The sequence below is a fragment of the Panthera onca genome, chromosome C1, assembly GCF_046562875.1.
Source record: "Panthera onca isolate mPanOnc1 chromosome C1, mPanOnc1 haplotype 2, whole genome shotgun sequence".
Lineage (NCBI taxonomy): Eukaryota > Metazoa > Chordata > Mammalia > Carnivora > Felidae > Panthera > Panthera onca.
In genome coordinates, this window is record NC_138346.1 from 190,716,122 (window position 1) to 190,733,466 (window position 17,345).

The window sequence follows — 17,345 nt, forward strand, 5'->3', positions numbered from 1 at the left end:
TGCCCTTGTCTCTTCAGGCCTGGCACCTTCCCAGGTTAGTTGCAGAGGGAGGTCCAAAATTCCCAGAACCTTTTTCTCACTGCGCTCAAGGCCAGGTCACATTCCTTAGGGTTCTAAGAAAAGGGCTGCTTTTCAGTGAAACTCAAGCAGAGGTAATAGATCTACAGGCAAGGGATAAGACACCAGATTTTTATCTAATTAAATTCTTCTAGTGCTAGCACCAGAGTCCTTCCTCTCCCTTCCTTCCCCTTCCTTCTCCCCAACTCTCCCTTCTCATTCTTTCTCTCCTTTATCTCCTTAACTTCCACTGGAATTGTAGACATCTTTAAGGCTCAGATCAAATTTCCTTTCTCCAGAAAGCCCTCTCAGAGCGCCTGGCCCCGGAATCTGCCTAATGAAAGTGAGAGTTGTCGCACTTTGAAAGGAAGAAGAGATTTCTGGCTAAATGAGGATGGATCGCATGTGTTTATCTCTACTTACTCCTGCAACTTCACTAAAATGGCAGTAAGTGGATTGGGGGCGGGGGAAAGGTATAAACTCACAAAGGAAAGGAATGAATGACTGGTTAGTGGTCACAGGGTTTCCTTTGGGGATGATGAAAATGTTCTAGCATTAGTAGTGATGGTTGCACATACAAAAAAAAGAAAGAAAGAAACGGGAGAACCTGGACCCCTGCCTCACACCATATACAAAAATTAACTCACAGGCACCTGGTTGGCTTAGTCAGTAGAACATGTGACTCTTGATCTTAGTCAGGGTTGTGAGTTCAAGCCCCACATTGGTCATGGAGGCTACTTAACAACAACAACAACAACAACAACAAATTAGGGGCACCTGGGTGGCTCAGTCAGTTAAGCAACCAACTTCAGCTCAGGTCATGATCTCTCTGCCCCTCCTCCACTCACTCTCTCTCTTTCAAAATAAGTAAATAAACTTTAAAAATATTTTTTAAAAATTAAATGGATCAAAGACCTAAATGTAAGAGCTAAAACTATAAAACTCTTGGAAGAAAGCATAGGAGTAAATCTGTATGACCTTGGATTTAGCAATGGGTTCTCAGATATGAGACGAAAAAAGCACAGCAACCAAAGAGAAAATAGATTAATTTCATCAAATTAAAAACTTTTATGTATTAAAGGACACTATTGAAAAGACAATTCACAGAATGGGAGAAAATATTTGCAAATCATGTGTCTGATAAGGGTCTAGAATCTGAGACTATACAAAGACCTCTTACAACACAATGACAAAAAGACAAACAATGTGATTAAAAAATGGGTACAAGATTTGAATAGACATTCTGGAAAGAAGATATATTAATGGCCAATAAACACACAAAAAGATGCTCAATATTATTAGTTGTTAGAGGAAATGCAAATCAAAACCGCAATGAAATACCATTTCACACCCACTTCACATGCAGTAATAATAATAATAACTGAAAATAACAAGTGTCGGTATGGATGTGGAAAAATTGTCACCCTTATACATTATGGGTGGGAATGTAAAATGGGGCAGCCACTGTGGAAAACAGTTTGGCAGTTCCTCAAAAAGTTAAATGCAAAGTTGCCAGATGACCCAGCAATTCCACTACTCAGAATATACCCAGGAGAACAGAAGACATATATTCAAACAAAAACTTATACACGAATGTTGATAGCAACATTGACCGTAATAGCCAAAAAGGGGAAACAACCAAAATGTCCATCAACTAATGAATGGATAAACAAAATGTGGCCTAGCCATACAATGAAGTCTTACTCAGCTATAGAAAGGAATGAAGCAAAGGGGCACCCGGGTGGCTCAGTTGGTTAAACGTCCCACTTTGGCTCAGGTCATGATCTCATGGTCCGTGAGTTCAAGCCCCACATTGGGCTCTCTGTGCTGACAGCTCAGAGCCTGGAGCCTGCTTCCGATTCTGTGTCTCCCTTTCTCTCTGCCCCTCCCCCGCTCACGCTCTGTCTCTCTCTCTCTCTCTCTCTCTCTCAAAAATAAAAATAAACATTAAAAATAAATAAATAAATAAATAAATAAATAAATAAATAAATAAAAAGGAATGAAGTATTGATACATGTTACAACACGGGTGAACCTTGAAAACACTATACGTGGGGAAAGAAGCCAGACGCAAAAAGCCCCCTATTGTATAATCCCATTTATCTGAAATATTCAGAATAGGCAAATCCATATTTGGAGTGATTACTTAACGCATATGGGGTTTCTTTTGGGGGGTGATGAAAATGCTCTGGAAATAGATGGTGGTGATGGCCTATTGGCACATCAGAACCCAAGAACAGGTCAGGAACTGGAGACACGGGATACCTCTGAAAGCAGGTTGTAGGATGGGGCTGAAAAGAGGAGGTTTGGATGAAAGTAGAAGGAGTTAGACTCCTCAGTCTCCTCCCTAAACCTCTACAGCCAGGTGATTGCCCTTTTCCAACTTGGCAGGAGGTTGAACTGTGAGGCTCTAGATTTGGGAGCACCGGCACAGCTGAGACGAGGGGTGCCAGACTGTACTGTAATCAGGGGGGATTTGTTAAACTGTAAGACCCTCTCATCCCCTTTTCCCTGTTCGTTCCCAGAACGCTGGCAACCAGGCTTCTAACTTTGTCCCTGGAAGAAGATTGGAAAACTTCTCTGTATGAAAATTAAAAGACCCACGGGTACTGACAGTGGAGGAGTCCCCAGCAAAACAGCCACATACCTGTCTAATAACGCTTCAGCGAAGCTTAGTAGTCAACACACACACATACTTACAGAGATTTAACTCTTGTTTTTATTTATTTATTCTTAAGATTTTATTTTTAAGTAATCTCTATACCCAATGCGGGGCTCAAACTCACGACCCTGAGATCAAGAGTTGCATGTTTTACAGACTGAGCCAGCCAGGAGCCCCCAATCTACTTTTAAACTTCACTCTTTAATATTAAAAAAAAAAAACAACAACAACTGACAGCAAGGATCACCAGATACTTGCTTTCATCGAAACAACAACAACAACAACAAAACCCACAAAGCAAAGCAAACTGAGGGATGGAGGGAGTTTCAGAGGAAACAGGGAAAACAGGGAGCAGAAGAAACTCCCCAAATTTATAATTAGTACAAAAACTATTATTAATAACCTCAGAGGAAAAAAGAGGGAAACAATTGTGTCCGTGGAAAAAGAACAGGAAAGTACAGAAAAATGAACATTTATGAAACAACAGAAAAAAAAAGTGCTCTTAGAAATTAAAAAATATGCAATAGTCAAAAACATTTTTGTAATCAATAGAAGAATTAGAAGGTGAGGAAATCTGGGGCACTTGGGTGGCTCAGTTGGTTAAGCAACCGACTTTGGCTCAGGTTATGATCTCGCACTTTGGGAGTTCGAGCCCAGCATCAGGGTCTGTGCTGACAGCTCAGAACCTGGAGCCTGCTTTGGATTCTGTGTCTTCCTCTCTCTCTCTCTGCTCCTCCCCCACTCATACTCTGTCTCTCTTTCTCAAAAATAAACATTAAAAAAACAATTAAAAAAAAAAAGCACTTGGGGGGCACCTGGGTGGCTCAGTCGGTTAAGTGTCCGACTTCAGCTCAGATCTCATGGTTTGTGGGTTCAAGCCCCACATCAGGCTCTGTGCTGACAGCTCAGAGCCTGGAGCCTGCTTCGGATTCTGTGTCTCCCTCTCTCTCTGCCCCTCCCCCTCTTGCACTCTGCCTCTTGCTCTCTCAAAAATAAACATTAAAAAAATTTTTTTTTAATTAAAAAAGTAAAAATAAAAAGAAGTTGAGGAAATCTTCCAAAAAGTCAAATGAAACACACAGAGACAGAAATGAGAGAAGAGATAAGGCTAACAGGAGTTTTAGAAAGAGAGAAGAAAAAAACAGAGGGGGGAAATTTTTCAAAAATATAATTATAGGGGCGCCTGGGTAGCTCAGTCAGTTGGGTGTCTGACTTCAGCTCAGGTCATGATCTCCCAGTTTGTGGGTTCGAGCCCTGCGTCGGGCTCTGTGCTGACAGCTCGGAGCCTGGAGCCTGCTTCAGATTCTGTGTCTCCTTCTCTCTCTGCCCCTCCCCCACTTGTGCTCTGTCTCCTGCCTACCAAAAATAAATAAATGTAAAATATATATATATATATATATATATATATATATATATATATATTTTTTTTTTTTTTTTTTTTTTTTTTTTTAATATAATTACAGAGTGAATGGGTTTCCAGATTTTAAAACTTAGGGCAAAGAATGCAAAAAGATGCATTTCTGACACTAACTGTTTAGAGTTAGTTCAAACTGCACAGGTTAAGGGCACAGTCCTCCATAAGACTATCTTAACTTCAGACACCAGCTGCAATCTCAGGGCTTCCCAGGCCACCAACACTAGTGACCAACTGCTACAAATTCAGGAGTTCTCACCACCCCTTCAGGTTTGATAATTCACTAGAACAACTCACAGATCTCAAGAAAATGCTATACTAATGGTTACAGATTTATTATGGCAAAAAGGATACAAATCAGGATCAGCAAAAAGAAGAGACACATAGGCAAGGTCTTGGAGGGTCCCAAACAGGAAACTTCCAATGTCTTCTTCCTGTGGAGTCAGAATGCATCACCCTGTCAATACACGTATGTGTAATAACATACACATAGCATTGCTCACCAGGAAAGCTCACCTGAACTTCAGTGTCTAGTTTCTTTCTTTCTTTCTTTCTTTCTTTCTTTCTTTCTTTCTTTCTTTCTTTCTTTCTTTCTTTTTAACACTTATTTATTTTTTGAGAGACAGAGACAGAGTGTGAGCAGGGAAGGAGCAGAGAGAGAGGGAGTCACAGATTCTGAAACAGGCTCCAGGCCCTGAGCTGTCAGTAAAGAACGCTATGTGGGGCTCGAACTCACAAACCATGAGATCATGACCGAAGCCAAAGTCAGTTGTTCAACCAACTGAGCCACCCAGGTGCCCCTCTTTTTTTTCTAATTAAAAATTTTTAAAAAAAATTTTTAAGTTTATTTAATTACTTAGAGAGAGAGAGAGAGAGAGAGAGAGAGAGAGACATGAACTGAGGAGGAGCAGAGAGAGAGAGAGAGGGAGAGAGAGAGAATCCCAAGCAGGCTCCAGAGAGCACAGAGCCTGATGCAAGGTTTGATCTAAGGAACCATAAGATCATGACCTAAGCCAAAACCAAGAGTTGGACACTTAATCAGCTGAGCCACCTAGGAGCCCCTAAAATTTATTTATTTATTTTTATTTTTATTTTAGAGAGACTGAGATCATGGGTAGAGGAGAGGCATAGTGGGAGAGAGAGAATCTTAAGCAGGCTCCATGCTCAGTGTAGAGCCTGACTTGGGCTTTAATCCCACGATCCCGGGGTCATGACCTGAGCTGATATCAACTATCTAGAGGGCCACCATGAGTAATCCATTAGCATAAACTATCAGGGCCCATTATGAATAACAAAGAAAGTCCTATTGCTTGGGAATTTCCAAGGATTTATTTCCGCTCCAGGGACAGGGACAAGGGCCAATCAAACTCTTTATTATACAATAGACCCATACCAAGGCATATCAATGAAAAAATTCAGAATGTTAGAGACAAAGAGCACACCCTAAAAGCTTCCAAAGAAACAGGTCATCTACAAAGCTTTGTTTGTAGTTCAAACATCAGCCTCAGGGCACCTAGCTGGCTCAGTCAGAAAAGCATGAGACTCTTGATCTTGGGGTCATGAGTTCAAGTCCTACGTTAGGTATAGAAATTATTAAAAATAAATAAATAAATAAACTTCAAATGATATCCACCTCAATAGCAACATTGGTTTCTAAGAAACAGGAAAGCAATACCTTTAAATTTTTGAAGGAAAATTATTTCTAATTTGGTATTCTATACCCAACCATACTATCAACCAAAGATGAAGGTATAATAAACACAATTTGAGAAAGGCAAGGTCTCAAAATTTTACTTCCCAAGGACACTTTCCCAGACAGCTGCAGAAGGATGGCTCCAACAATGTGAGGAAGTAAATTAAGAAAGAAAAAGCAATGAGTTCCAGAAAACAGGGGAGCCAACACAGGAGAGAAGCGAAGGGAATGTCCAGGATGATGGTGAAGGGAACTTGCTTGATGACAGTTGTGAAGTAGGCCTAGACACCAACAAATTCAGATTAGAATAGGAAGATAAAAGGTTCCAGGAGGTATGTTTCCAAGAAAAACATGGAACTGATAGATTGACTACCTGATGTGTTTGACCATATGAAGTGATCTTTGTACCTCCAGGTGGGAATGTATAGGGTTAAATTATATATGTATAATATATAATATATATATGATATATATAATGAATAAACAAATATAAATCTAAACAAAAGATAAAAAATGAAAGAATTTAACTCTGAAAAAAGTATACAAGAAAAGAAATATAGTCAGAGTGTTCCATAGTCACATAGTCAAAATATTGTAACTAATATTTTAAAATCTAGGGGCACCTGGATGGCTCAGTCAGTTAAGCCTCCAATTTTGGCTCAGGTCATGACCTCGTGGTCTGTGAGTTCAAGCCTCACGTTAGGCTCTGTGCTGACAGCTCCGAGCCTGAAGCCTCCTTCAGATTCTGTGTCTCCCTCTCTCTGCCCCTCACCTGCTCACACTCTGTCTCTCTCTCTCAAAAATAAATAAACATTAAAAAACATCTAACTATAATTTTACTGGGAGAATAAGGGAAGACCAAGTATGTGGGAAGGGAAATATAAGAGCTACATCATCTTCTATTGTAGAATCTATTTTAAATCAGGATAAATAGGGGTGCCTGGATGGCTCAGTCGGTTAAGTGTCTGGCTCTTGGTTTTGGCTCAGGTCATGATTTCACATTTTGGGGATTGAGCCCCGCGTTGGGCTCTGTGTTGACAGTGCGGAGCCTGCTTGGGATCCTCTCTCTGCTCCTCCCCTGCTCACTCACTCTCTCTCTCTCTCTCTCAAAATAAGTAAGTGAACTTTTTCAAAAATCAAGAAAAATAGATTATATTGGTCAAAATATGGAAGTAAATATTAGGGACCAAAAAAAAAAATCTAAAAAAGTAGTTGCTTGTGGGGAGTGAGAATCAGGGGTGGTGAGGGCAGGGCAGAAGACTGCTTTTTTTTTTTAATCTTGTCATACACTTTGTTGATTTTTAAAAACCATGTGTATGTATTATTTTGATTTAACATGTTTTAAGAAACATAAAGGAAGGGGTGCCTGGGTGGCTCAATCAGTTAAGTGTCTGACTCTAGGTTTCAGCTCAGGTCATGACCTCAGGGTTTTTGGGATCGGGCCCCACATTGGGCTCTGTGCTGACAGCGCGGAGCCTGCTTGGGATTCTCCGCCTCTCTCACTCTCTCTCTCAAAATAAATAAACATTAGGAAAAAAAAAAAAGAAAGAAAAAGAAAGGAAGTGAAAAGTTGAGTGTCCCTAGGGTAGCATTTGTTATGCTGGAGAATTTATCACCACCCTGCGTGCTGATATCACCTCGAAAACCAAAGCTGTTAGCCTTAAAAGCAGCAGCATCTCTGTGGAACAGATACACATTAACCAGGCTCATGAGACTGATATTTCCTATCAGATGCCAGTTCATTAATTTATAAGGGGAAGTGGGGCTTTGAAGCAGACGTTTTTCTTGTTTGCCGATGAGTGCATTATCTCCCTAAGGGTGGATCTACATAAGAAATAGAGTGGTTTTCAGCAGGTTGCTTGGTAATCCAAAGAACTAGTGAGGTGGGGGGTGAATTGGGTGATTTCAAACCATGAGGCCTCTTTCTCCCTTGTTCTTGGACCAGCATCTTTGTGTCCGGACAGCGCTAGGATAGACACTCTGATGGTTGCTTTGACAACTCTTACTGCTCTGTGCTTCATTGGCAATGCAGACTCCTAACTGGAACCTTCGTTCTTCAGCTACTTTAATACCTTTATTCAGTCTAGACTAGGCCTGACAGTTATTCTGTCTCCATCAGATATGTTGGCACATCTCTGTAGCATCAGAGACTTATATCCACTCAAACAGGCAACACATTTACAAAGCACCCATGATGTGCCAGGCTCTGTTCTAAGCTCTAGAGTTACAGTGGCCAACAAGAGTGACAGTTGTCCCTGCCTGATTAAGTTTACAGCCTGGTAAGGAAGACATATATTAAACAAAGTGGGCAAAGTGAAGGAGCAGCCCAACTCACAGGGACAACTTCATTTCCTTTATCCTAGTTCTGTTTTTTTTAATATATAAATTATACTTTTACCTTTTTAAAGTTTATTTATTTATTTTGAGAGAATGAGTTGGGAAGGGGCAGAGAGAGAGAGAGAGAGAGAGAGAGAGAATCCGAAGCAGGTTCCACACTGTCAGTACAGAACTGTGATTTGGGACCTGAGCCGAAACCAAGAGTCAGATGCTTAACCCGCTAAGCCACTCAGGCACCCCTTTATCCTGGTTCTTGAGGTGGGGTCATCTCGTGGGTATCACCTACTGCAATGAACCATCTAGATAAAGAAGGCTCATTTTCCAAGCCTTCTGTGGATTCTGTATCCCAAATCCTTCCAATAAGGTTATTTTATGCGGAAATTTATCTAGGGTTGGTTTCTGTCATTTATAACCAAGAATCCTGACTGGTATAGCAACCATCTCAGACATCTGTGGACCAGAGAGCAAGTTACCAAAAGACGGTTCCAAACCTTCTGCCTTAGGACTACAACCAAAACTGGAGCCTTTCAGATCTGTGCCTTCATTCAGCACAAAGCAGGGCACACAGGCTGTCTCAATAAAATATGGTTGGCTGAGTCACTCAGTAAGTCCACAAACATCTGCCAGAAGTTATTCTAGGTACTAAGGTTACAAAGCTAGTACAAACTGGGGTGCCTGGGTGGCTCAGTTGGTTAAGCATCCGACTGCAGCTCAGGTCATGATCTCACACTCTGTGAGTTCAAGCCCCACGTCAGGCTCTGTGCTGACAGCTCAGAGCCTGGAGCCTGCTCTGGATTCTGTGTCTCCCTCTCTCTCTGCCCCTCCCCAGCTCATGCTCTGTTTCTCTCTGTCTCAAAAATAAATTTTAAAAAATTAAAAAAACAAAAACAAAACCAAAGCTAGTACAAACTAGTTGCTGCCGTCAACAGTGTCCCACATGCATTTTAGATCCAATATAGTCAAAACTGAGGGTGTCATCTTCCCTGCCTTTTCTCCCAACCCATATGTCAACTCACACTTTGTGTACGCTCCAAACACAGTGAACTGCTTGCACTTCTCACTTCCCTCTGCTTCGATGCCAATAGTTTGGTGTTCTTAGACCATAGGAGTGGGAGGGAAAGAGACAGCAGGCGATCTGGTTGCTGACTATAGACAGTGACCAGACCTTGAATGCCACATAGAACATTCTAGATGTGTTGGCTGCTATCCCAAATTATTTGGCCTAAATGGAATGACCATACAGTTTGGCTTTTCTTCTTCCACTAAAAGTAGTCTGCATAGAAGATGACACAAAAGGCTTATATGTCCATCGTCTTGGCCAGAGATGCAGCTGCAAGCAATGGTCCCATTTTACAGATAAGCAAACAGAGACTTCAAATGACTTGGCCCCACAGCTAGCAAATAGCAAAGCAAGGGCTTGAATGAGGTTTCCAGACTCCAAATTCTCATTTTCTTTCCTCTAGTACTGCAGCTCTTACAGAGCTGTTTTGGGTGTGGTGTGAGGAAAGGGAGACAGCTCTGACCTCGACCAGGGGAGGGGGGGCGGAATTCTCTTTACCACCAGTGCACTCACTAGGGGCTAAGTCTGTTTAACTTGCCTCTTTTCTTGGCCTAGTTCCCTTCCCTAATCAATCTTTTTTTTTTTTAATGTTTATTTATTTTTTGAGAGAAAGAGAGTGCAGAGAGAGAGGGAGACACAGAATCTGAAGAAGGCTCCAGGTTCTGAGCTGTCATCACAGAGCCCAACCCAGGGCTTGAACTCAGGAACAGTGAGATCCCAAGTCAGACGCTTAACCCACTGAGTCACCCAGGAGCCCTCTCTATCTTCTTAAAGAAATCCTTACAACAACCCTGTAAAGTAACTGTTCCATCCCTTTATTTTATAGATGGAACTGAAGCTCAGAAAGGTTAAGTTTCACGCTCCAAAGTCCGGAATCTTCCTACCTCGCTTGTCTGAAGTACCGGCTTGGAACACCGCGGTAAAGAAATCTGCCAACGGGTGATGAAGAGGATACCCGGGACCAGCCCCCAGTTCAGGGCTGAGGGCCGCCAGGTGGCGCGGTGGAGGTGTGCCTGTCCCCTCCCCAACCTCCACCCGGACTGCGGGGCAGACGCACCTGAACTAAACCCGCGAAGCTGCCTCGAGGGGCGGGGCAGGGAGTAGCTCCACTGCCTAGCTCAGGGTGGGCAAGGAGGGCGACTTTAGTTTGCGCGGTGCGGACCGCCCGGGCCTAGCTGAAGAGTCACGCCTCCACTTGTCGACTGCCAAGCCGTGTCAGCTCGCTCCCTGCCCTGCACTCCCCAGCATGCAATTCATTTTTTTGGTGGGGGGGGGGGGGGGGGTCCAGGGAATAGACTGGAGCGGGAGAAAGCAGCCAAGAGCGGTGGGGCGGAGACTCCACCGCCCCCACCTGTCGGCGGCGGGGCGGGGGCGGGGCGGGGGCGGGGCCTGTCCGGTAGGGTCCGCCCCCGGTCCCAGAGCTCAGGGAACGCGACGAGATATAAGGCAGCCGGAAACAATGCGCCTGCATCTCGCGCTCCCGCGCGGATCCCGGGAGCGTCCGGGCCGCCGTGCGCGAGCGAGGGCGGGGGCGCGCGCGCGGGGGGCGCGTTCTTGAGTGCGGGCCGCGCGCTCGGTGGCGCGCATGTGCCTGTGTGCGGGCTGCCGGGCTGCCCCGAGCCGGCGGGGAGCCGGTCCGCTCCAGGTGGCGGGCGGCCGGAGCGAGGTGAGGCTACAGGCGGCCGAGGGGGGGCGGGCTGCAGGCTGCCTCCTGGGCACAGCGCGCCCCCGCCCGGCCCGGCCGGGCCCTGGGAGCTGCGCTCCGGGCGGCGCTGGCAAAGTTTGCTTTGAACTCGCTCCCCGCAGCCCAGTCCGCGCGCTGTGAGCCTCTTCCTTGGGCACGCCGACCCGGGGCTGGGCTTCCCGGGACGCGAGGGAAGGGCGCGGGCTGCCAGCCGGGAGGTTGGGGAGGGACGAGAGCCTGGCAACCGGCTGTGCTGGCGGACCCGGGGACGCCTCCCTCGGCCCGCACCCCAGTCAGCCGGTCCCCTTCCCTCCCGCAGGGAGCGGACATGGACTTCGACTCGTACCAGCACTATTTCTACGACTATGACTGCGGGGAAGATTTCTACCGCTCCACGGCGCCCAGTGAGGACATCTGGAAGAAATTCGAGCTGGTGCCGTCGCCCCCCACGTCGCCGCCTTGGGGCTCGGGTCCCGGCGCCGGGGACTCAGCCCCTGGAATCGGTCCCCCGGAGCCGTGGCCCGGAGGGGGCGCCGGGGACGAGGCGGAATCCCGGGGCCATTCGAAAGCTTGGGGCAGGAACTACGCCTCCATCATCCGCCGTGACTGCATGTGGAGCGGCTTCTCCGCCCGGGAACGGCTAGAGAGAGCGGTGAGCGACCGGCTCGCCGCCGGCGCACCCCGGGGGAACCCGCCCAAGGCGCCCGCCGCCCCAGACTGCGCTCCCAGCCTCGAGGCCGGCAACCCGGCTCCCGCTGCCCCCTGTCCGCTGGGCGAGCCCAAGACCCAGGCCTGCTCGGGGTCCGAGAGCCCAAGCGACTCGGGTAAGGACCGCCCCGGGCCATCTAAGAGGGGGGCACCCCAAGGGTGGCCAATACTCTGTCGCTGTCTGAGGTCAGGCATTGGGTCTTCGCAAGCCCCGCGGCCACCTCCCCCTTTCTGTGGCTGAAGCCGCCGGTGTAGCCCTCAGCAGTGTCTGTCTGGCACGTGGGTGTGTTAGTAAACAGTTTGAAGAAGTGGCGTGGGAGCCAGCGTCCTTTCGATGATGATTGGAGCCCCAGGGGACAAGGGAGACAGGGTGAGGCTTAGCGCTTAGGGAGGACAATACTAGGATTGGACTGTAGGGGATTTCTTTCCTCCGGAGGCTAGAAGGGTCTCTTAAGGGTTACTCCAGGCTTGAAGTTTTTTGTTGCTGCCACTTTCCCTGGGAAACTCACACTCCCTTAGGGAGAGGAAGCTGAGGAGCCTTTTGTGCAAAGCCAAAGCCTTCACCCTTTAAAAAATCTAGTCTCCTGTCTGCTTTACTTTAAAAGGGCAATAATGCCCTCCCATTGCACCTCCCACCCCTTACCATTTGTACACCACACAATCACCCACAGATAGGTAGCAGAGCAATGAATGCTCCCCATTAACAGATGGGAAAACCGAGGCTTGGAAATAGGAAGTCACTAGAAGTGAGCCCCATCTTTTGCCCAATCCTCCATTGCATCCAGGCACTGCTTCCTTGATGTTTGGAGGGTCTTCATGGTAGCTTATCCTAGAGGAGCTACACTTTGCTTTGTTGCTTTGGCCTGAGTTGGAAAGGTGTTCCTCTAGCTCCCTCCTAATTTCACCTGTGGGCTCTCTGTAGCTACTTCCTTGCATTCAACAAATGTTCCCTGGCCGCTGAGTGGTGCCAAGCTCTGACTAGGTGCTGGGGTCACAGATATGGAGCTCCAGCCTCCTCCCCCATTCTTGGATGCAAATTTAAACCTCACTAAGTGCAGACTTCAGCATCCTGTTCTTAGCCTTGCCTTTTAGACCTCTACCCAGAAGAAAGACTGGAGAGGGTGCTTTTATAGGGTGCCAACTGACTAGCATCAGGTAAATCAGGATCTAGAAAATTTGCCATAGCTTTTAAGAATAACTTTTACATGACCTTTTGAGAGGGAAGTGGGAGTGGATATGGAAGTTGTCATATACTTGCGGGGGGAGGGGGGGGGAATAAGGATAACAAGAAATTAAAAGTCAATTTTCCTTTTTTTTTTTTTTTTTTTTGGTCCACTGTGTTAAGGTCATTTTTAACCTGCTTGCTTTCAACACCAAGAGCTTGTGTTTGTTTGATGGCTGGAATGGGAGTTTGAGATCAAGAAACCAATAAAGATATATCTCTACAAAAGCTGATGGAGTGGTAGAGTGGAAAGAGCATTGTTTGGGGACTTTGGAGATCTTAGTTTGAGATTCAGAACATTACAGAGGTGATGTGTGGACTTGGCTGGTCTGGATCTCAGTTTCTCCCTCTGCACATAAGAGGGTTGGACTTGATTGTCCAGCGGAGGGCATTTTCTTGTCTGGGTAGAGTTAGACCATCTCTGGAAAGAATGGTGCCCTACATTATTTCTTCCTTAAGAAGAACCTTACCAGCTATGAGGTTTAACACTGAAATATTAAAAGTTTGGGATGTGGGAAAGCTTCCTGAATCCTTTTCTGACTTGCCCTTTAACCTGAACCTGTTTGCAAGCCACTGGTTCACTCACAGGCCACATGGCCCAGAACAAAATGCAACAGATTGCAAACAATGAGGGGGGGGCGGTGGGGAGAGTGACTGACGGCAAGGCTCAGCCAATAGGGGTTAGGGGCTGGGTAAAACAGCATTCCAAACACAGCTTATCCAGCCAATCACAGGCCTTGTGGCCAGGAGGGCTGAATGGTCAGGTTTTATTAATGGAGAAATAATGCGATTGTCCACACAATGGAAGCCTTCCTGACAAAGGGGCTCAAGGATCCTGATATGCAAAAGAGGCCGAGGGAACTGAGCTCTTCTGTTGTCAGGCTGAAATGCATGAAGGTGGCCTTCTGTGTGGGGGCTGCAAAACGTGAGGCAGGAAGACTTTCCCCTAATTGCACTCTCCTGGTTGGGTAGCCTAAGAGACCTTTGAGCCAGGGAATGACGGGGGCATGTCCAGGCATCTCCAGGTCTCTTGGTGTTTTGGCCCTTGTACTGGGACATTCTGTTGCTGCTCAGTTCCCTGCCCCCGGCACAGGTCGCTTGGAAATGGTCGCTTGTACCTTTGTGAAGTTCCTGCAGCTTTTTCCGACCTGCTATTACAAATCCAACCCTCTTCTGGTCCAGGGAAGGGGGTGGGGCAGGCGACCTATAAATGATGGATGACTAGAAACCCATTGAAACCAGGAGCAAAATGCTCCTGAGAGAAACCCTTTCCCTCCCGTCTGTGGGTGAGGAGGGATGGGTTATATGTAGCCCTCCCTTCTCCAAATCTTCAGCTGAAAGGGATGGCAGAATAGAGAGGTGGGGGAATAATAGGATTTATAACTTGTGAAAAGTAACAATTCCCCAAGTGCAGACTGTGCTGGGCAGGAACAAAGGGCAGCTCGGCCCACAGACCCCTCATTTACAATTCTGATGGGGCTTGAAAGAGCCCGACTGGGGAAGATCTTTATAGCTAAACTTTGTCCCAGGCCGATAGCTCTTTCTCTCCATCCCCTCGGTGGGGGAGGGGAGCGCCTGTGCAGACTGGGGGCTGTTGGCTTGGGTCTGCCTTTTGTTCTTATCTAAGCCTTGCTGTGCAAAAGGAAATTGGAGAATATTTTCCTTCTTGCTTATTTCCCCTCCTTTCCTCATGCTGCCCTTACTCCATTACAAATGAATCAGTTGTCTTTCTCCTCATTTCAATTTGTTTATATCTAAATGGGGGAAACGTCCCCTCTTTTCCCGAGCCTCAGCATAGGGTGTGTGTGTGTGTGTGTGTGTGTGTGTGTGTGTTTCTCATGGGATGTGTTTCTTCTCTGGATCTCTCTTCTTGGACAGAGGGTGAAGAAATCGATGTTGTGACAGTGGAGAAGAGACAGTCCCTGGGCGTACGGAAGCCAGTCACCATCACGGTGCGGGCAGACCCGTTGGACCCCTGCATGAAACACTTCCACATCTCCATCCATCAGCAGCAGCACAACTATGCCGCCCGTTTTCCTCCAGAAAGCTGTTCCCAAGGAGGGGCTCCCGAGAGAGGTCCCCAAGAAGAGGCTCTGGAGAAAGATGCCCCAGAAGAAAAGGAAGAGGAGGTAGATGAAGAGATTGTGAGTCCCCCACCTGTAGAAAGCGAGGCTCCCCAGTCCTGCCACCCCAAACCTGTCAGTTCTGACACCGAGGACGTGACCAAGAGGAAGAATCACAACTTCCTGGAGCGCAAACGACGGAATGACCTCCGTTCTAGGTTCTTGGCCCTGAGAGACCAGGTACCCACCCTGGCCAGCTGCTCCAAGGCCCCCAAAGTGGTGATCCTGAGTAAGGCCTTGGAATACTTACAAGCCCTGGTGGGGGCCGAGAAGAGGATGGCCACGGAGAAAAGGCAGCTCCGATGTCGGCAGCAGCAACTGCAGAAGAGAATTGCGTACCTCAGTGGCTACTAAGTGACCAAAAAGCCTGACTGCTCTGTCTTACAAAGACCTGAGTTTATTTTTTAACCTGCCCTCTCCCCCTTAGTAATTTGCACATTTTGGTTACGGTGGGACAGTCTGAACAGTAGATTCCAGAATGCAGAACAGCCGGTGCACACACTCTTAAGGGCTTGCATTCTTGGAAACCTGGGAACCCAGCTCTCCCTCTTCCCTGACTCAGGGGAGCACTGGGTGCTCTCTGGCGCCTTTGGCTTCTCAGGCAGGCAGCTGACTGAGGAGCCTGGGGTGCCTAGCTCACTAGCTCGGAAGAAAAGCCTGGCAGATGCTATGCAACAGGTGGTGGACGTTGAGGGGGGTGGGTTCCAGCCTGCATGAAATCTCACACTCCGGATGAGCTTTAGGCTGGGAAAGGATGCTCCCACTGGTGTCTCTGGGGTGATGCTAGGACAGCTGGGCCCGGACGCTCTCCCTGAGGCTCTTTTTTCTAGGAGACACGCGAGCTGTCTTGGGTGAAGACAAGCTCACAGACTTGATCAACACGGACCATTACCTCACTGTCAGACACTTTACAGTAGCTGAGGAGTTGGAAACCTTTAATATATATGTGTATATACATATATATATGTGTGTGTATATATATGTATATACACATATATACATATATATATTGTGATGTTAGCTGACACCCCTCCTCCCACTCTAAATGCTGCGACCTTGAGAACATTTAAAGAGCTTGGCCTCTAGTTTCTTTGTCTCAAAGCCCTGTGGGCCCTTTCCTCTGAAGGAGAAACCATTCTGTCCTCACAAGGGACTTTTTTGTTTTCTTCTGCCTTTGTTATGCAATGGGCTCTCCTGCACCCCTTTCCCACAGGTCAGAAATATTTCCCTAAGACACTGGGAAATGGGTCCTAGCCTGCGGCCTGAGGAAGGCTTGGAGTCCTGGCTGTGAACTTGTGATCTGCCCAGGTGTTTTCCATCTTGGAATCTTTTCTCAAGGCAGATGTCAGGCACATCCAGAGGGAGAACTATACCACTTCCTCTTTCCTACTTCCCTCTCCTCTCAGTCTCTGACTGGTAAGTCTGAAGTTCTACTAGAACCCTGCAAACTGTCCTAGTGCAACTCCCAAAGAGCTTGCTGGCCCTGCACCCACCTTGGGCCCCTTGCCAGCCTGATATGAGTCAGATCTGTTTCCCAGAGTCCGGGCCTTACTGCAGTTCTTGCTGGGAGAGCTGCTGGGACTCATCCAGTGCTCCAGAAGGTGGACTAGTTTCCTGCTGGGTTCTAAAGGAGCTTCCAGGAGCTCTGCTTCGCTGACCATGACGGATTTTGCCCCAGGTGAACAGCCCACCTCCAAGTGGACTCCAGGTGCAGCCTCCAGTTTGGAAAGACCTCTAACCCAACAGGTGTCATGTGGGCAACTCAGGAGCCCCAAAGCCTGGCCTGGAAGAAAGATCAACCCCTCCAGAACTCTGCCCAGGGCAGCAGGTGCCTACTGGCTGTGGTTTTGAAATTGGGGGGGGGGGGGGGGGGGGCGGGTAGAGCACTGTCTGTGGCTCTGGAAAGCCAGCTGCTACTTCCAAACTTATTATGCACAGTGGTCTGTTTCTGAGGTCGTTTTCTGGCCTCAGAGAACCCCAGTGGAAATTTGGAAAAAATCTCTCTACCTTCTGGAGTATGGTTTTCGGGAGCCAACTGTCTTCTGGAACTGTCTTTGGAGAACAGGTGGGACGTAGGTTACTGATGTATCACCTGAATAGCTTGTGTATAAGCTGCTGTTGGGTATTAGGCTGGGAGCAGTGGTTTGTCTTATTGTTTTGTTTTTTTTTAATACTGTATTTTTGTATGCCTTTTGCAAAGTGGTGTTAATTGTTTTGTACAAGAAAAAAAACACAAAAATCTCTTGGGCAATTCTCCTGTTGCAAGAGTCTGGTTTATTTTGAAAGGCAAGTTTACCTGAAATTTTGTATTTAGTTGTGGTTATCAATTGCCTGATTTTAAAATGTTGCCTTCTGAGACCTCTGCTAATAAAAGATTTCTCAAACA

At 46.9% G+C, this 17,345-nt stretch overlaps 1 protein-coding gene across 2 annotated transcripts; it reads left to right on the forward strand.

Moving 5' to 3' along the window:
• Positions 1-380: 380 nt before the first annotated feature.
• MYCL (MYCL proto-oncogene, bHLH transcription factor) lies at positions 381-17,345 on the forward strand. Of its 2 annotated transcripts, XM_081796431.1 has the most exons (4): positions 381-504; positions 10,049-10,229; positions 11,226-11,730; positions 14,715-17,345. In XM_081796431.1, the coding sequence occupies exons 3-4, from the start codon at positions 11,235-11,237 to the stop codon at positions 15,311-15,313; spliced, it is 1,095 nt and encodes a 364-aa protein (XP_081652557.1). In that variant the 5' UTR covers positions 381-504; positions 10,049-10,229; positions 11,226-11,234; the 3' UTR covers positions 15,314-17,345. The 2 variants fall into 2 exon arrangements, with proteins under 2 accessions (XP_081652557.1, XP_060482481.1); XM_060626498.2 differs by lacking the exons at positions 381-504; positions 10,049-10,229 and adding an exon at positions 10,633-10,888.